Consider the following 17266-nt stretch of genomic DNA (forward strand, 5'->3'; position numbering starts at 1 on the left):
ACAATTGATCTTATGAAAATGATAATCCTCAGGGGTTCCAAATCCTCTAGTTCCTCCCTACAATTGTTATGCATATTTCACAAAGGTATGTTCAGGTGTTCAGAAAGCGTTCTTTATTTCAGGAACTGTACATGGTCAGGTAGTGTTTAATACGTCTACACCGAAATGCTAAGATATTTAACAATTGATTAGAGATGTTTCTGGTAAACATAGGATATAACCTATATTTTAAAATAATCAGAAATTATTATAAAAATTTATGTCTTTTGTCCAAATGCTTATTAATAATATAATTATTTTCTTACATCTAGAATGGGATGTATCTTGATGAAATCAAACAAAAAACGTAACTGAAAACTTGTGTCGTTCAGCCATCTCTCAAGACGAAGCAAACTTCTGGCAAACACGAAGCAAACATTTTATTCGTCACTGATGCAAATGTTTTGTTTTTGAATTTCGCGCAAAATTACACGAGGGCTATCTGCGCTATCCGTTCCTAATTTAGCAGTCTAAGACTAGAAAGATGATAGCTAGCCATCACCACCCACCGCCAACTCTTGGGCTATTCTTTTACCAATGAATAGTAGGATTGACCGTAATATATTATAACATCCTCACGGCTGAAAGGGGAGCACATTTGGTGCGACGGGGATTCGAACTCGCGACCTTCGGATTACGACTCGAACGCCTTAACCCAGCTAGTTGATACAAACAAATTACATCAGAATTATTTCTAATGAACGTAGAGCGAATATAGTAAAATGCTAACACGGCAGTGACAAGTGCAGATGTTCAAATCTTTTAATAGCTCATCATTAGAGACAGTCAAAACTTTTATCTTCAAATATTTAGAGGTTTTTACTGCTACGTTACTAAAGAAACTCTTATATAATCACTTTATTTTTTGTTCGCCCTTTCAATCCCACTATTCATTAGTAAAAGAGCAGCCCAATAGTTGACGGCGGGTGGTGATTACTATCTTCCTTATCTTTAGACTTACACCACTAAATTAGAGGCGACTAGAGCAGATAGCCCTAGTGCAGTTTTGCGCGAAATTCAAAAACAAGCAAACTTTATTATTTCAGACTCTGCATATTAATGTCAACGTCATGTTTCTTTATTTAAAAAACATAATTTTAGATTAGATTCGTTACTTATTTTTCGTTGAAACTGTCACGTCGTAAAATAATTTTACGTTGATATAAAAACCTGTTGCTCTTGTGTTAAGTGAAATAACAGTACAAACCAGCACGTGAAGTCACAAGGTAGTTAGACTATGTTATCACCTGTTCTTACTTGACTCAGCTGTGGCGGTGACTCACACTTTTATTGGCAAACCCTGCCCGCAAAAGCACTTGCTTATAATAATGTGGACTGCATGGCTGCTTTTAATAAAGAGGTATCACAAACCATCCAATCAGCACATGACACTTGTTGCTGGTAGTACGTTCTACTCTGATTCCTGTCAAAAAAAAATTCTGTGCGCAAAACTCTGAGCCACAATGTATCAATATTTATATTCGTTGTACATCAAAAAGACAATTACATTTGTGGCGAAACTAGGAAGACAAACTTAGGTAAGCGATATTTCCAAGTTACCCAACCCGAGAACAAAATGCACAGTGCTTATATAGTAAATTACTGCGATAGTTTGTTTACGTAAATAATGTTCTTAACCACAGGGATATTAAACATATGATTACATGAGATGTATCATATCTGTCTACAGATACGCACGAGCACCAAAGATAACAAAATAGTCACGTTCATCTTAATTTTAGAATATAATACCCTGAAAGAGAACTCTATCCTCTTATCCACCATAAATTTGTATTTAAAAACGAATATGGCGCACAATTTTTTATTTGAACTCAATATCTGTTATATTATACGTATGTTTTATCCTAGCCTAGCAGTCTTACTGTAACTGAAATGTCCGTACTACACGTTGGTTACAGTTTATAAGAATAAGTACGCGTAACTGTTTAAAGTTATGACAAAACTATAGCAGAATTTTTGTATCTTATTGCACATCTCTTCAGATGAGGGTTGCTTGGTTTGGTGTTTCATGGCGCAAAGCAACTAGGCTATCTGCGCCAACAGATGAGATTACAAAACATAAAAGACACGTGTTTGTATTTTCAATATAATTTCTCTTGATTTAGAAAGTTTCATTTTAATTTTTACGAATATTAAGAAAGAGGATCATTATTTCGAAGAGATAAATTTTATTTTAAAATTAAGCAGTAGTCCCTTACAAATAATTCACAATAGATGTAACACACATAACATACGCTGCTGAATGTAACGGAAAATGAGAATTTATATATGATAGTGATTCAGGATAAAATTTAAAACTGTTTATTGTGTTTCTTAACAAATCTGAGCCCTAAAAGAAAAAATAATTAAAATCCTACCCGTCATTGTTTGAAATAATGTGTTTTTAACAAAGACTTTTGAAATCATATAATTTGCGTGCAAAAAAATGCTCATTTCCTTCTGCTGGTTTACAGTACACACCTTCTTCATTTAAGTTTCCAGAAACCTAAGACGTAAGTATTTAGTCGCAGTATAAGATTTTTTTGTTTGTTTGTTTTGTTTTTTAATTTCGCACAAAGCTACATCAGGGCTATCTGCGCTAGCCGTCCCTAAGTTAGCAGTGTAAGATTAGAGGGAAGGCAGCTAGTCATCATCACCCACCGCCAACTCTTGGGCTACTCTTTTACCAACGAATAGTGGGATTGACCGTCATATTATAACGTCCCCACGGCTGAAAGGGCGAGCATGTTTGGCGCGACGGGGATGCGAACCCGCAACCCACAGTATAAGAGCGTACGACTGAGAGTGAGACGCTTGTTTGTTGTTTTGCATACATTAAAAGTTACAATATAAATAAATAATATTTTGAACTGAGAGGACATATGTGGGTTTCTTATTTAATCTAACGAATCTGCTTTTCTTCTTTAAAATTGTAATTGATTTAGATTAATTCGCGTTTAAAAAAACGAACCAATCTAACCCATCACTTATGTCATTTTCTCAGCTTAAGGAACAATGGAATTAGTCTGTTTATAGCTGCTCCTTGACGTTGATTTTAATTTCTCTTGTGTCCCGAATCAGATATGTTAATAAACGTGTACGTGCACTGTTTACATTAACTTTCAGCTCGCCTTTACATTATTATACACAAAAAGAAAAATTACTAACTGATACAACTTTATGTGTGTGTATATCATATACCTAATTATGGTTTTATATTCAATTACAACACATATTAAATGTGTGCTCATAATGGAAGATATCCACGTGGGTAGAAACTGACGTCACTAATTACACTCAGATATAACGTGTCCTTTTTGTTCATTACTTCTAAGCCTAAAGATGCTGACCTTAATAATAATCAGAAGTTTAAGTAAGTCCGTGAAGTGTTTATTCTATTCAAATAAAATGAACAAAATCAAAATATTTGGACAAAAAACATTACTGATATCATCAAATCCTTACCTAATCCTCATTACAGCTTAGTGAAAATATTTTTGTTTGTACTCTATGAAATTACAATAGATTATTATTCAACCACAATTATTTATATGCTGTAAATCTGGATAAAACAATCAACCAACATATAATTAATGGCGATGCTTTTGAAAATAAATAACGAAAGAAACAATGTCGGTTGTTCACAATATCGCTTTGGCTGCTTCTAGATTGTGTTCCTATTCTATTGTATTTCTATGTATATTTACTGACTAATTTTAAAGTTATATTATTATTTGGAGATTACAAATTCCAGTACCCCGCCGGTACAGCGGTAAGTCCACAGAGTTACAACGATATAATGAGAGGTTCGATTTCCCTCTGTATACTCAGCAGATAGCTCTATGCGGCTTTGCTATAATAAAAACAAACACGCACAAATTTTAACGATTTTCAGCTACTGAAATGATTTGTTGTCATTTCCGTTAAACGCGTACATTACTTACTTTTGCTTCGGCCCGGCGTGGCCAGCTGGTTAAGGCACCCGGCTCGTAATTTGAGGGTCGCGGATTCGAATTCCCGTCGCACCAAACATGCTCGCCCTCTCAGCCGTGGGGGCGTTGTAATGTGACGGTCAATGTTGCTATTCATTGGTAAAAGAGTAGCCCACGAGTTGGCGGTGGGTGGTGATGACTAGCTGCCTTCCCTCAAGTCTTACACTGTTAAATTAGGGACGGCTAGCGCAGATAGCCCTCGTGTAACTTTGCGCGAAATTCAAAAACATACAAACCACCGTAAATCTGGATCCACCCACTGAGATATTCAATTAACCAAATAGAGATAACTATTCCATATTATATAGACTAAAAGAGTATGGATTGTGTAGGATCAAATTATTAGTAAGTTAAGGAAGTCGGAAACTTTAATAAAGCAATTATTATTAATAGTGTAGGTATAATATTTATTAACAATATAACCTAACAAAGTATTTGTCTTCAGAAAATTATATCCAAGAAATTAACGACTTAACAAAGAAAGTTTTGAAAATGCTGACTTCTACTGAATAGGTATATTTAAAGAGTAAACACGTATTAGGAAAATGAAGCTAAGAAAAGGGTAATAACCCGGATGTTTAGAAGACTGGTTCACTTGCAAGTATGCAGTTATAGTAAATAAACGTTACGAAATGTAATTATATATTAAATAACTGATGTTCAAAAGAATATATTTTTCTCTCAGTTCTTACAGGCAAAAACTGAACGAATAGATATACAGTAAAGACAATTACACAATAATTAGATATTCAATAAGGCAAATATTGTGAAAGATTAATGTATAGAAATGCAATGGACTCGAAATGCATTATAAACTCTATATTTCCAATAAGATAATTGTCTTGAGAGACATTTGATTAAACAAGTGATTTAGAGGAGTACGTGTTTTCAAAATATCAACATTTAATAAATATATTCTGTATTATAAAGTGCATAAGGACATCTTGCCTTGAAGAGGAGATTTCGAATATTCTGCCTCTTCCCATTCTAGTAATGAATAGGTTCCTATTCGGAGTTATTTACAACATTAACTTACCCACTAAAACTTGCCATCAGTCGTTAGCACAAATATGACAAAAAAAGACCAACAGTTCACTCGCAAGGCAGTTCCAACTGTAGTGACGTTTTTGGCTCTGTCTTTTCCGTACCTTAGATTGTCTTCTAATATGTCCCAGAGTCCATAACTTGGACTAGTGTCACACTATAGGCTGGTCAAAGTATATTTGTGATGCCACAAATTGCATGCGATAATCATGGCAAATAAGGTTTGACCACTTCCTGCAGAATTTCCTCAGTGTAAGCAATGAAATTTCATCTAAAAACTATTAATATCAGTTCACTAAGTCCATGCTAGTTACAATACTTCCACCTCACTCTTTAATGGTTTATTTCTCTTATCATCTTTGGTTTATCATAATGTTTATTTCTATTTATTTAATAAATATGAGCACTTTTGCAATCTCAACAGATAGGCATTATTAAATAATTTTAAACCTATATCATGTATAATATTTGTTTGTTTTAGAGCACACCTACACAATAGACCATCTGCGCTCTTTTCATCTTGAGGAATCGAGCCTCGAGTTTTAGAGTTGTAAACAATGTATTATAAACATCTAGTTCTTCGTGTCCTTTAAAAAGTGTTGTTTGTCACTTACATTTTACAGATGTACAACATGAATAGCTGTAGACTTAAAACATTTTATTAACTTATCTTAAAGCCTACCCACCCCCAGTGGCCCAGTGGTAAGTCTTATAGCTTCTTGTGCTAAAACTCGAGTCTCGGTACTCGCGGTGGACAGAGCACAGATAGCCTATTGTATGATGTTCTGCTCAGCAAAAACATCCTTGAAAACTTTTCATCCCACGGTATCAAACTAGAATAATTAGTTTCGTTTAGAATTTTGTTGTACAGTTAAATAATTATTCGTTGGATTTCTGTTGCAGCCTATTTTATTGAATATTATTGTATGTATGAGAAATGAACTTTCATTACTGTAAATATTTTAGTACATTGTAGCCCGTTTAACTCCAAATTCAGCTATTCAGTGGATGGCAGCATATCGTCTTTGTTATCCTGCAACATATCTTAATGTGTTTCAGTTTACAGCATATACTCAGGTTTTAACTGCTGTAACCCTGCCCTTAGAAACAGTCGTACATGATGCAAAACATGTCTGTCATTTTTATAGTTGGTTTCTTTGTGATTTTTTTAAAAGTAGGTCATAATAGGGCGTTGATACATGTTGAGATTGAAAGGTAAGAAATTCTGGTTTTCATTTTTTCTGTCAAGAGTTGTCCATTAACGTGGATAATTCAGCAGAATTTATAGTTTATAATATAATTCTAAGCAAGAAAAAATTTACAGATTTACTATGTTATTTGTGTTATTCAGTTGTAAAAAAAGAACTGTCTTTGTGTTCCTTATCTTCAGTTCTGGTAGCCACAGCAGTCAAGTCAGTTGGTAAGTGAAGAGTAATTCTGCCATTATTCAACGTTTTATTTTATGCTAGTATTTTTGCTTTTCGCAATAAAATGTTTTTTTTTTCTGTTGGTTTTTTTTTTTTTTTCATTGTAAACTATCTGTGTGTATCGGAGGGTTTATGTTTGATGCGATGTTTCACTTAAGTGACATAAAAAGGTAATTTCTGAGTTTAAACACGTACGATAGAGGGAATAAGATGTTCAGTGAAGTGAGATCAAGGTCTTAAGACATGTGTTCTAAAAGGGTCTTCTTCCTTGGTGTTGAATGTTCTCTTGTACCCTATTAGGCCAATGAGCCAAACTGCAGACCTAAAACATTTCATTAACTACTTTGGTTCACCAAATGGCTTTATCTTTACCAAACAAGAGAACCTGGTTCAAGATCGAATGTCATTTATATCATTGGAATCAGCTGTTTGAAACCAGCCTGTGAGTTATATATAGAACCTCCTTATTGCCATCAAACACGAACACTGAACACCATCGAGTAAAGTCATCAATGGATAAGAGATCTGACATGAAACCAAAAGAAGATTTTCACAGTTTGAGTCACCATACGTGCTGGTCCGGTGGTGTACATCTCACAAAGATATAGAAGACAACTGGCATACTTATTATTTTCAATAAAAAGTTACTTCAAAACCGAGTTTGGCTAAAATACAGGAATAAAGCACAGCTACCGGCTAAGATGTTTGGTAGAGATTCGCATTTTTATCCAAATGCTGAATTTTCTAGGTACTTAGAAAAGCGATTGCTATTGTTAACATTGCTGCCTCAGGATTTTTTGCTAAAGTAACCAGTATTGCCAAATTAAAATGTTTCAACCCACTAACCTTTAAGTTGCAAAGCATGAACATCGTTATCAATCCTTGAAACAATTCAGTCAAATTATCGTATGGAATATAAGGATACACGTACAAACTACCCAAATGTGCTATGAGTTTGGTTGTTTAATACCATTGAATACTTTAATGAAGACCTGCTTTATGACTGTGGCACAGCTGTAGCAGACATTTACTGCCATTCTAACCCAGGGGAAAATAAAATAATTTATTGGATTAAGCTCATGTTTATAAATAGGGCTCCTATAAATATGTGATTTGAATGAATACATTGATAAACTGTCTCTGTGAGGATGCACAACCTGGAATTTCTACTATAAATTGTGATGAAATTCTCCAAAATACGTTTGTCAAGGGCCTACCGAACAAGCCAATGTAGGATCACGTGGCTATTAGAAACAGAAGAAAAAGTGCTCACATTATGTTGTGAAATAATAGGAGCTCAAAGTAGACAAATTTTCTGAAATGAAAGTGTATTGTAAGGTTATAAACTGTCAGATCCAAACTCTGACGAGTAAGTATTATTAGCTGCCATAGTATAGTCGCATGATTTAACACGAGTAGTCAACGATATACGGGTCGAAGGATCGAAACCAAAAATTGCTCACTCTTTAAGTCGTAGACGTGTTATAATGGTTCGCTCAATTCCACTATTTGTTGATAAAAAGTAGCCCAATAGTTGGCGGTGGGAGGTACTGATCAGCTGCCTTCTTTCTAAAGCAGATAATCCTCAAATGATTTTTCTTCAAATTTCAACAAACAAACTTTATTACTGAAGTATACACAAGTTTATGATCACATACTTGGTCTCTCTATGATTTGTTGGATCTACAACCCACTGACAAACATTTCTAAACAACACATCTTATATGTTAGTATTACATGCGTTCACCAATCGCTAGTGATTTGAAAACACCATATTGAAACAAATCTCGTTATGTGCTTCTTACAATCACACAAAAGAAACTCCCCTTCTGTTGGGACAGGAGTAAGTCTTCGGATCTACAATGCTAAAAATAATGGGTTCGATTCCCCTCGGTTGGCACAGCATATAGCCTGATGTAACTTGGCTTAAACAAGACACAGAACTAAATAAATAAACGAAAGAGTAACTTATAAGAAAAATCGAAGTATCTTCAATTATAAAGGTGGAAAATAATATGCAAACATGTGTTTAAAGATATTGTTAAAATATTTCAATTAAAAATGTTTTATTTCAAACCACATACATTTTTCTTGACTCTGATTATTAGAGTAAGTATTTTGTTGATATTGTTAGAATTAATTACGAAGCTATTCAATGGGCTATTTGTGCTTTGCTTACCATGGGTATTGAAGCCCGATTTATAGCAGTGTGAGTCCGCTGTGCCATTGGGGGGCCACAATAAATAATTCTGACACTTCCATTAAGGTGTGGTAATGGATCTTAGTAACATGTTTATAAAGAAAAGTGTTTATATTCAAAATTATTAATACTCTTAATAAAACAATATTTATGCTCAAATATTCCAATAATCTATTGACTTTAACTAGATACTACAAACCATCTGTAATACTTATTGGTAAATGAGGTTTCATACATTAAAAACAGAAAACATGACATTAACAGAAGTATGGACTTAAAAGTATCCCATGAGGAAAAAAATTTAACATCGCAGTACACTTTAAAATCACAGCTGTAATAATTTTATTGGATACTTCCCCATAACAATGTTTTAAAGTGGCATATATATATATATATTAGTTTTATTTTGATTACGTAAATTGTTTCATTACTTGCTTTGCTGTTTCCTACTTGACGTCAGCGTCCCTTGCTATTTATTAAATTAAAACTCGAGTGTTGGTGAATAAAACTGGCGTTCAAAATAAATGCGTCATAACGAAACCTTTAAGGAAGCAGCTTACTTCATAAATAGTTAATACTTCCTAGTCACTAAAATAAAATTACGCTGTGATATAATTATGAAGTGATTTTGTTTTACTGTGATAACAGAAAAATATGTGAATATTTCAAAGAGAAACGTTATTACAACATATATGCAATTGTAGGTTTTATTGAAATAACAAAGCTATATTAATCCAGAAATAAAAGTTCTGATTGTTGTTGTCTGATGAGCAGTTTTTTTTTTTTTTTTTGGTTTTTGGAATTTCGCACAAAGCTACTCGAGGGCTATCTGTGCTAGCCGTCCCTAATTTAGCAGTGTAAGACTAGAGGGAAGGCAGCTAATCATCACCGCCCACCGCCAACTCTTTTACCAACAAATAGTGGGATTGACCGTCACATTATAACGCCCCCACGGCTGGGAGGGCGAGCGTATTTGGCGCGAACCCGCGACCCTCAGATTACGAAGCGCACGCCTTAACGCGCTAGGCCATCTGATGAGCAACTGTAATGTTACAAAAATTCTCCTGTTTCTTACTGAAATAAAATTGAACCTCAAATTCGTGCTTCTTTGTTATACATCAAAATGGACTTTGAAAAAAACTTACGAAGTATTATTTTGTTCATATATTGTTTTCAATTGAGAATTGTTTGTTAATCGTAAATGTATAAAATGGCTTATCTATGTTGTACTCACCAAAGTATCGAAGCCCGATTTTTAACGTTATAAGTCCTCAGAATTACTGGCAAGGAATCAAAAAACTACGAATTTTTATAAATCTGAATGGTGCATGTGAAATTAACATATATTAACCAATCGTAACGTAAAAAAAGATATAGCTTTCTGTGGTAACTGTTATAGGTAATAAATATTTAGACAGGTATAATATTATCAAAAGGTTTTTATTATATGAAAAAAATTCGAAAAGGGGTTGATGCATCCGAATGTTATTTCTATCCAGTAAAAAATTCTAAAATCACAATAAGCCATTAAAAAAAGACGTAGTAAATTTCTTTTAGAATAAAATCTTTTGTATTCATGACATGTTCAAGGAAGGTCTGTTTAACAAGAGTTAATCTTGTTTCGATAAACTGAGAACATATTTAGATACACATTTATCTTATGTTATGAAGTGATTTTTGATGCTTTTAAACTAAACGGCATCTTATACAACACATGGCTAAACGGCTGTGTCAGAAAACTCAGTTTAAAACAGTTGACCAAAGAGAGAAAGCAATCAGTAGTACATGAGTACTTTTTACACAATATTTGGATTGCATGTCAGTTTTGTAATATCCTTACAGCTTGAGTGCGGAGTGGGTTCAGCTGCATATCACGACTTAAGCTTCTAATCCAGACTGACTTCTCGGACCAGCTAGGCTTATGAGTTCTTCACTGATCTTATGTTAGCGTTGCTGATTAGTTCTATGAGACAAGTAGTAAAACCAAATATGGTAGGTATTTACTCGTAGCTTTGTAATTTCATTAATAAGTAATTAGTAGTGACCTGCAAATAAGTGATAGAACTTATAATGGTAAAAAAATCGAACTCAAACACCTACAATGGACAGAACAAAGATAGCCCATTGCACAGCTTTGTGCTTAATGACAAACAAACAAGTTAGCGTAACCTCCTGGTGATGAGTTTGTACAGCAAACTGTACGTGAACCAATAAAAAATGTTGAAGAATCAAAAAAGTTAAATTAACCTCTTAAAAGTATGTATAGTTAAGCAATCGTGTATATACAAAGCTGAGAATTGTGAAACTAAAGTGTTGATATATATTTTATTGTTAAAGGAATAAATGTGTTGAGTTTTGTTTGGGAATTTCGCACAAAGTTACTCAAGGGCTATCTGTGCTAGCCGTCCCTAATTTAGCAGTGTAAGACTAGAGGGAAGGCAGCTAGTCATCTTCACCCACCGCCAACGCTTGGGCTACTCTTTTACCAACAAATAGTGGGATTGACCGTAACATTATACACCCTCACGGCTGGGAGGGCGAGCATGTTTAGCGCGACGCGGGACCCTCGGATTACGAGTCGCACGCCTTACGCGCTTGGCCATGCCAGGCCGTTGAGTTTGAAATCATAGTAAGTTAGGTAACGTATTGGTGTCATTATTTTACAGATTTGTTCTTGTTCATTTCTAGTATGATTGCTTAGGGTAGAAAATGGTGTGCAAAATTTATATCAGTATAGTAAAGGTTTCAGTGTTATATATATTTTGTGATGTCAGTGATTTTAAAATGTAAAAATAAATAAATTTCTGAAAAAAAGTATATTTGAGACAAACTGTACCATGTTTAAAGTGGTCCAAACATCCTGTGAAGTACATTTTGTGGCAGAAAAAGCATCCAGTGATAAAAATGTTGTGGCAGAAAAAACATAAGTGAAGTAAACATTATTTATCACAGAGAAAAAAAATCTAGTAAAGTAAATAATCAGTAATGATGCTTAAACACCATTATAATAATTCTTTCCTTAGCTTTTCTGTGTTTTGGAGACAAACATATAGAAAATATAATTATACTATTTGAAAGCAGTTATATTTGAAAAGAAGCATAGTTAAAAAACCACATGTTTGTAAAGAATTTAAAACTGCAGGTTTCTTGTATACTCATTGTATTGTATCAGCTAACTGGAAACCATATAAACAAATAATTTCAATGAGGAAAAGACACAATGACACCAAAAAAATGAAAAACTGTCTTTATTTACAGCAGAAACAAGAAAGACACAAGCGAATGTTAATGGTCCCAGTGTGTTGTCAATGACTACACTGGTTGTAAGATAAACCAAACGTAATCATGCTTACCATAAATACTTAACCAAAAACAAAACTGAACTGAATACAACTGACATATCCCACCCCTACAGTTGTCTTCAAAATAATTTGGTTTGCAAAAAAGCAAAAAATGGAATGAAGTATTTTTGTTTTTTACCTGAAGCTCTTCTGGTCAGGCTCTATGAATAAGGAAGCCTCTTCATTGACTATTTGTAGTACACAAAAATATAAAATATAAATTATTTATTTAAGTGAGATCATTTGGAAGTTTGAGCTGAGCCAATATTCTTCCTAACCAGAAACACAGTCTCCCTTACCTAATGATATTGAATAAATATACATATATATCCAGTGTTTGTCCAAGATATATATAGATAGGCTCATTTTATGAAATCATAGAGCATTAATGAGTATATTTCCTATATTTTATTATATTAATAAAGTTTATAGAACACTGTGTACAAATTCCTTCGGATTTGAGAGTCATATAATGATACATCTCAAGTTTTGCTTTTAATGCTAAGAAGAAGATAATTTAGAATGGCCCCTGAATGCCAAAGTTTTGGGTTGATTTATTACAAAATGTTGAAGTTAATAAATTTGTTAATCTAAGTGTTAAGAGCTAACTTCCCCCTAAACTTGTGAGTAATTTGTTTGGCCTGAAAGCATTTAGCGGACGATTTTTAGATTTTTCACATTACTTCTCCATGTGAATCTTACAAAGTCTTTAAACCATTCCCCCAAAGAACACTGAAACAAGCTCACGTGTAAAATTAAAGTTCTGGTTACCGTAGTAAATACAATCTTTTATCTATATACATTAGTATACATAAAAAAAAAACACTCCAGAAGGTCCTTCTACTCTAAATTTTGCAAGACTATAAGCAGGACCACAATTGTGACAATTACTTGAGATCATTATGCTCAGCTGATATTACTGTAATAACAAAAGAAGTATGAATAACATGATCTACATTAAATTAAAGTTATCCATTACCACATTTATCTATATACATGTACATAAAGAAACTAGTCTAAATCAATCATTTGAAATGACTCTAGAATGTATGTAGTGCAAAAATAACCGTTAGAAGAGAAAATAGAAACCAACAATAATATTTTTTGTTTAATCTGGGGAAAAATTTAATGTTTATCATATTTTACGTCTTTAGTGTTACGTGGCTACATTTAAGTTTGGCAAGTTAAGTTATACCATAAAAATTCTATCTCTGTTTAAAGCTTTCCACAACAGCCGAATTAATGTTATTACGTAAACAGCTGTCTTTACCCAGTTGGTTACCACGACAGCAAACGTATCCAATAAACTAGTCGGTTTATCAGAACGCCGTTCTTCTTGCGTGAAAGTGGTAAATATTACGTCACATCTGAATACAAACTCAAAACGTTAATATGTTCTTCACTTCGTCTCCAATTATGATTAGCCCTGCTGAGTTCGTTAAGCTAAAAAAGAAACAAATTGTAAAAGAATAAAATAAATAGGACAACTGAAAACTAATGGTTTGGAGCCTTTCGTAGCATATACATATACAACTAAACCTAAAACAGCTCCAATACGTTTCACGACAATACGTTCTTACTGTTAATGCGATTGCATATGCACTCTACAAGAATAAAGTACTTTTCTCATGTTTACCAAATATAGCCCACATGAACACATGGTTATAACATTAGCATAAATTTAAAAAGAAAATAATGTTCGTGTTCCTTATTCCATACAGTATGATTCTTCAATTTTAAAGCTCGTGAAGTAAAACATTTCCGCACTTGAACAGCGATTATATTGACAGATTGTCATCTTCCCTCTTGAAGCAAATATCGAAGAACCACGTGAGAAGATGAGATCATTGGCCTCGTTCTACTGGCCACACCACTCAGGTTTCTTTGGTAGTTGAGGTATCAGAGAAATTACTAAAACGAAAACAAAATGAGATTAAGAAGTCAAACTATTTCACAAAGTAACCTGTTAACGTTATTGGAAGATTTGTAATTTAAACTCTCGTGATTAATATTTTATATAATGCAATTGAAAGTACTGAACAACCCATTACATGAAATATTAAAAAAACGTAGCACTGAACAACTGATACATTCATAGCTAGACAAGCTACTGAATTAAGAAACAGTAAATCACTTCGTAGCGTAGCTTACTTCTAGAGTTATGACACACACTGAAATCCTGGCGTACTAAGTTCTCTATAGTATATATAACAACTATAGTATATATGTATAATATATATATGTATTAAATTATACAGGGAATGGTTTCATTTCCTTTTACTTAACAACCTGTCAAAGAAATGTCAATAGGTTCAAACTACAACGCTTACATTATTAACAAAGGAAATCCGTCAATATTATATCTACTGTCTTGCCTCCCTTAACAACTCATTGTTATCGAAATAACAGGAGTCAACTGAGTATCATAACACGCATATCTGTTGGTCAAATATCCTTTCATATAAACATCAAATATTGGGTTGAGGAATAATTCGTGAGCGTTTTTTCAAGTTAAAAAAATATATTCATAAATGAAACGCTTTCATGTCATTTGGTAGATAATTTTTTGCTCTAATAGATGGTGTGTTTGATTTTCATATGTCTTTAATTTTTGCTTTCATTTTCAGCTCATTAAATGGAATGTCAAGTGGACAAAATCGAGCATTTTCGACACCATCTGCTTTTCGCATTTAATTTCTTGCAATTTCGTTTAAAACATATAGTATATGTATACTATATACCTAGGTATTACATGAAATAAAGTATCATAATAAATGTTTTGGGTGTAATGTGTTCATGCATTGAAGTATTGTATAGTCTTGCATGTAATGCTTGAATGAAATTATTTAAAAACGCTCACGAATTATTCCTCAACCTAATACAAGGAGAGTCAAAAATACAGTTATCGACCTGTAGGTGAGAAATGTTTTTTAAAAAAACGATTTTATTATTTGTGGAACTGTAAAATAAACATTCAGCTGATAATATATTGAATCCATTTGAACTCACGTTCATTTAAAGTTTATTTAAAACCTGGTTTTCAGTTGTGGTGTATCACAGTTTAACATGTAGCATTGTATGTCCTAACAAATTCATTTTATGTTTTTTATGATACAATTGTATATCTCAATAACATTGACTTTAGATCTGTTTGACATCTGACGATTAAACGGTCCTAATCTAACGTCATCACCAACCAACCATTTTATAAGTGAAAGGTTTTCGTATGCGTGAAAAAAAAAATGGAATGTTTAATGTGAGATTTCTTTAAAGCGAGATACTTTGAGGATTCTTCGATCAAACTAATAATAGTAACCAAGTAAAAAAAAAAGTTAATGTTAGGGTTTTTAAGAAAACTATTTATTTATGTACTTAGGTTAAAACTGAACCTGTTATGCGGTCACAGTAGAACAACAAAGATCGATCACACTGCTTCCAACAACGAGCTGTTCCATCATAATAATATACGGATAGCCCACGAACACTGGGAAACTCGATACCAACTCGCTCCAAGCGTCAACCATGTGATGCGTCATTAACAGAAACTCATATTCTTCAAAAGCGGAACCACGGTAAAGCAGTGCCGCATGCACGCGCACATTCTCCGAGTTGAATGCACCAACAAAGTCATCGTTTTTTTGTTATATTCATTTACATGAAGTAAAATAAAGAATTCAGTTAAGAAAATAAAGATGGAATGAAAAGTCACAGCTGACGAAATACAATTAGTATGAACGTATTAAACAAACTGACAAAGTAATTTTAACGAAATACTAAATTACGAATACTAAAAAGTACGTAATAAACGTAAATCATATACTGAACAATTTTTAAGTACAAAAACCTGTGCTATGTCGATACTTCAGAATATGATTACTTTCAACTGAAAAATTGAAATGAACAAAGGTTTAGGAATATCTGGACTATTAGACTTGAAGTAACAAACCTCAGACACAAAACTAAAACACCTACGTTTAGGTAGACGAAGTTGTCTTCAAAAAATCAAACTAAAATGACTGATTCGACTCAGTTAAGCAATTTAAACACAGATGTATCCATAGCGTCTCATACTGATCCATAAAAAATAAATGCTTCAACCTCTACCTACGAGTGACCCAGGGCAATGCATGACGCTGCATACTAAACCTACGTTACCTCAAGGAAATCTAAGAGATAAGCAGTTAGGAAGGTTACATAAATCTGTCAGTAACTTTGATGTTATCGTAATTCGAAGTTAACTATAGAAGATTATACAACGATAATAAAAATCGACGTCACAATGATGATATATTTCCTATATTGCATTTGTGTTTCGTAACTCTTTTGTCACAAACTGTTCAAAAGTTATTTTAACCTATTTTAGCAGTTACAAAAATTCAAACTGTGGTATATAAATAATATATGAATTTAATTTAATCACTTTCGGTGACTGCGCAGTTGCTTTAAATGACAAGTGGAAAGCACGTTCTGAAACACCCTCTAGGACTCCTCTTCCCCTCCTCCTGTGTCTGTTCCGATCTTTTTTCCCTTCGTCCCCTGTACTTTCGACAGAGAATAATGCGACATAATACCTTGGCCTTAGCAGATAGCACAAGATTTACATGACAAGACACAGTTTAAACAGGCGCTGTTAATCTTCAGAAATATTGTATCTACATCCACTATTAACGTGAAGAGAAACACAGACAACTGTTACCAGTTATTTTGATATGCTACTTGTAAGTATCTACACTAACATATTAGCGTGATAATCATTTATCAAAAATCTCAAAGATTTTTTTCGATTTGTGAATTTGAATAAGACACTCGCCTGGGCAAATTACATCAATATAACATGGACTAACGTAAAATTTTCGAATATTTATTTACAATAATGTAGCATATTTCTTTGTTTGAAGTTAACCGCAAAACTACGTAATGGGCTATTTGTGATGTTCTCACTACGGGTATCGATAGCCTATTTTTAGCGTAATAAGCCCAGAAACTGGGGCACAAATATAACATGAATTCGTGTAAACTCTTTCAATACAAAAGTAAACAGCAACTTTCTTGTATCCTACATACTGGACTTTGTTCTGAAACAAGTGGAAGTGAATTACAAACCGATGAGAAACAAACAGCTTTCAGAAACATATAAAACTCTTCTCACTTAAATTTCTGATCAATATTAAAAGAAGCGAATACAGGAGAAACAACACAAACATTCTGTGTTATTAAAGATAC

At 33.4% G+C, this 17266-nt stretch overlaps 1 protein-coding gene and 1 long non-coding RNA gene across 9 annotated transcripts in view; one reads left to right on the forward strand and one right to left on the reverse strand.

Moving 5' to 3' along the window:
- LOC143245012 (cyclin-dependent kinase inhibitor 1C-like) overlaps positions 1 to 17266 on the reverse strand; it is a 41380-nt gene that overhangs the window by 14512 nt on the left and 9602 nt on the right. For 7 of the 8 annotated variants that reach the window (XR_013025433.1, XR_013025432.1, XR_013025431.1 and 4 more), the window contains one exon: positions 11934 to 13954. The exons of the other annotated variant lie outside the window; for it this stretch is intronic. Coding sequence is in view for 1 of the 7 variants with exons in the window: in XM_076490758.1 (XP_076346873.1) it covers positions 13902 to 13954 (53 nt within the window). In the remaining 6 variants the exon portion in view is untranslated. Of the gene's footprint in view, positions 1 to 11933; positions 13955 to 17266 lie in introns of those variants that run through there. 8 annotated transcript variants of the gene reach the window in all.
- On the forward strand, positions 1484 to 15733 carry LOC143245027 (uncharacterized). The gene is made up of 3 exons (XR_013025435.1): positions 1484 to 1577; positions 10545 to 10694; positions 15420 to 15733. It is a non-coding gene; the product is annotated as an uncharacterized LOC143245027 (long non-coding RNA).

This window comes from Tachypleus tridentatus, chromosome 1 (genome assembly GCF_004210375.1).
Source record: "Tachypleus tridentatus isolate NWPU-2018 chromosome 1, ASM421037v1, whole genome shotgun sequence".
Classification (NCBI taxonomy): Eukaryota; Metazoa; Arthropoda; class Merostomata; order Xiphosura; family Limulidae; genus Tachypleus; species Tachypleus tridentatus.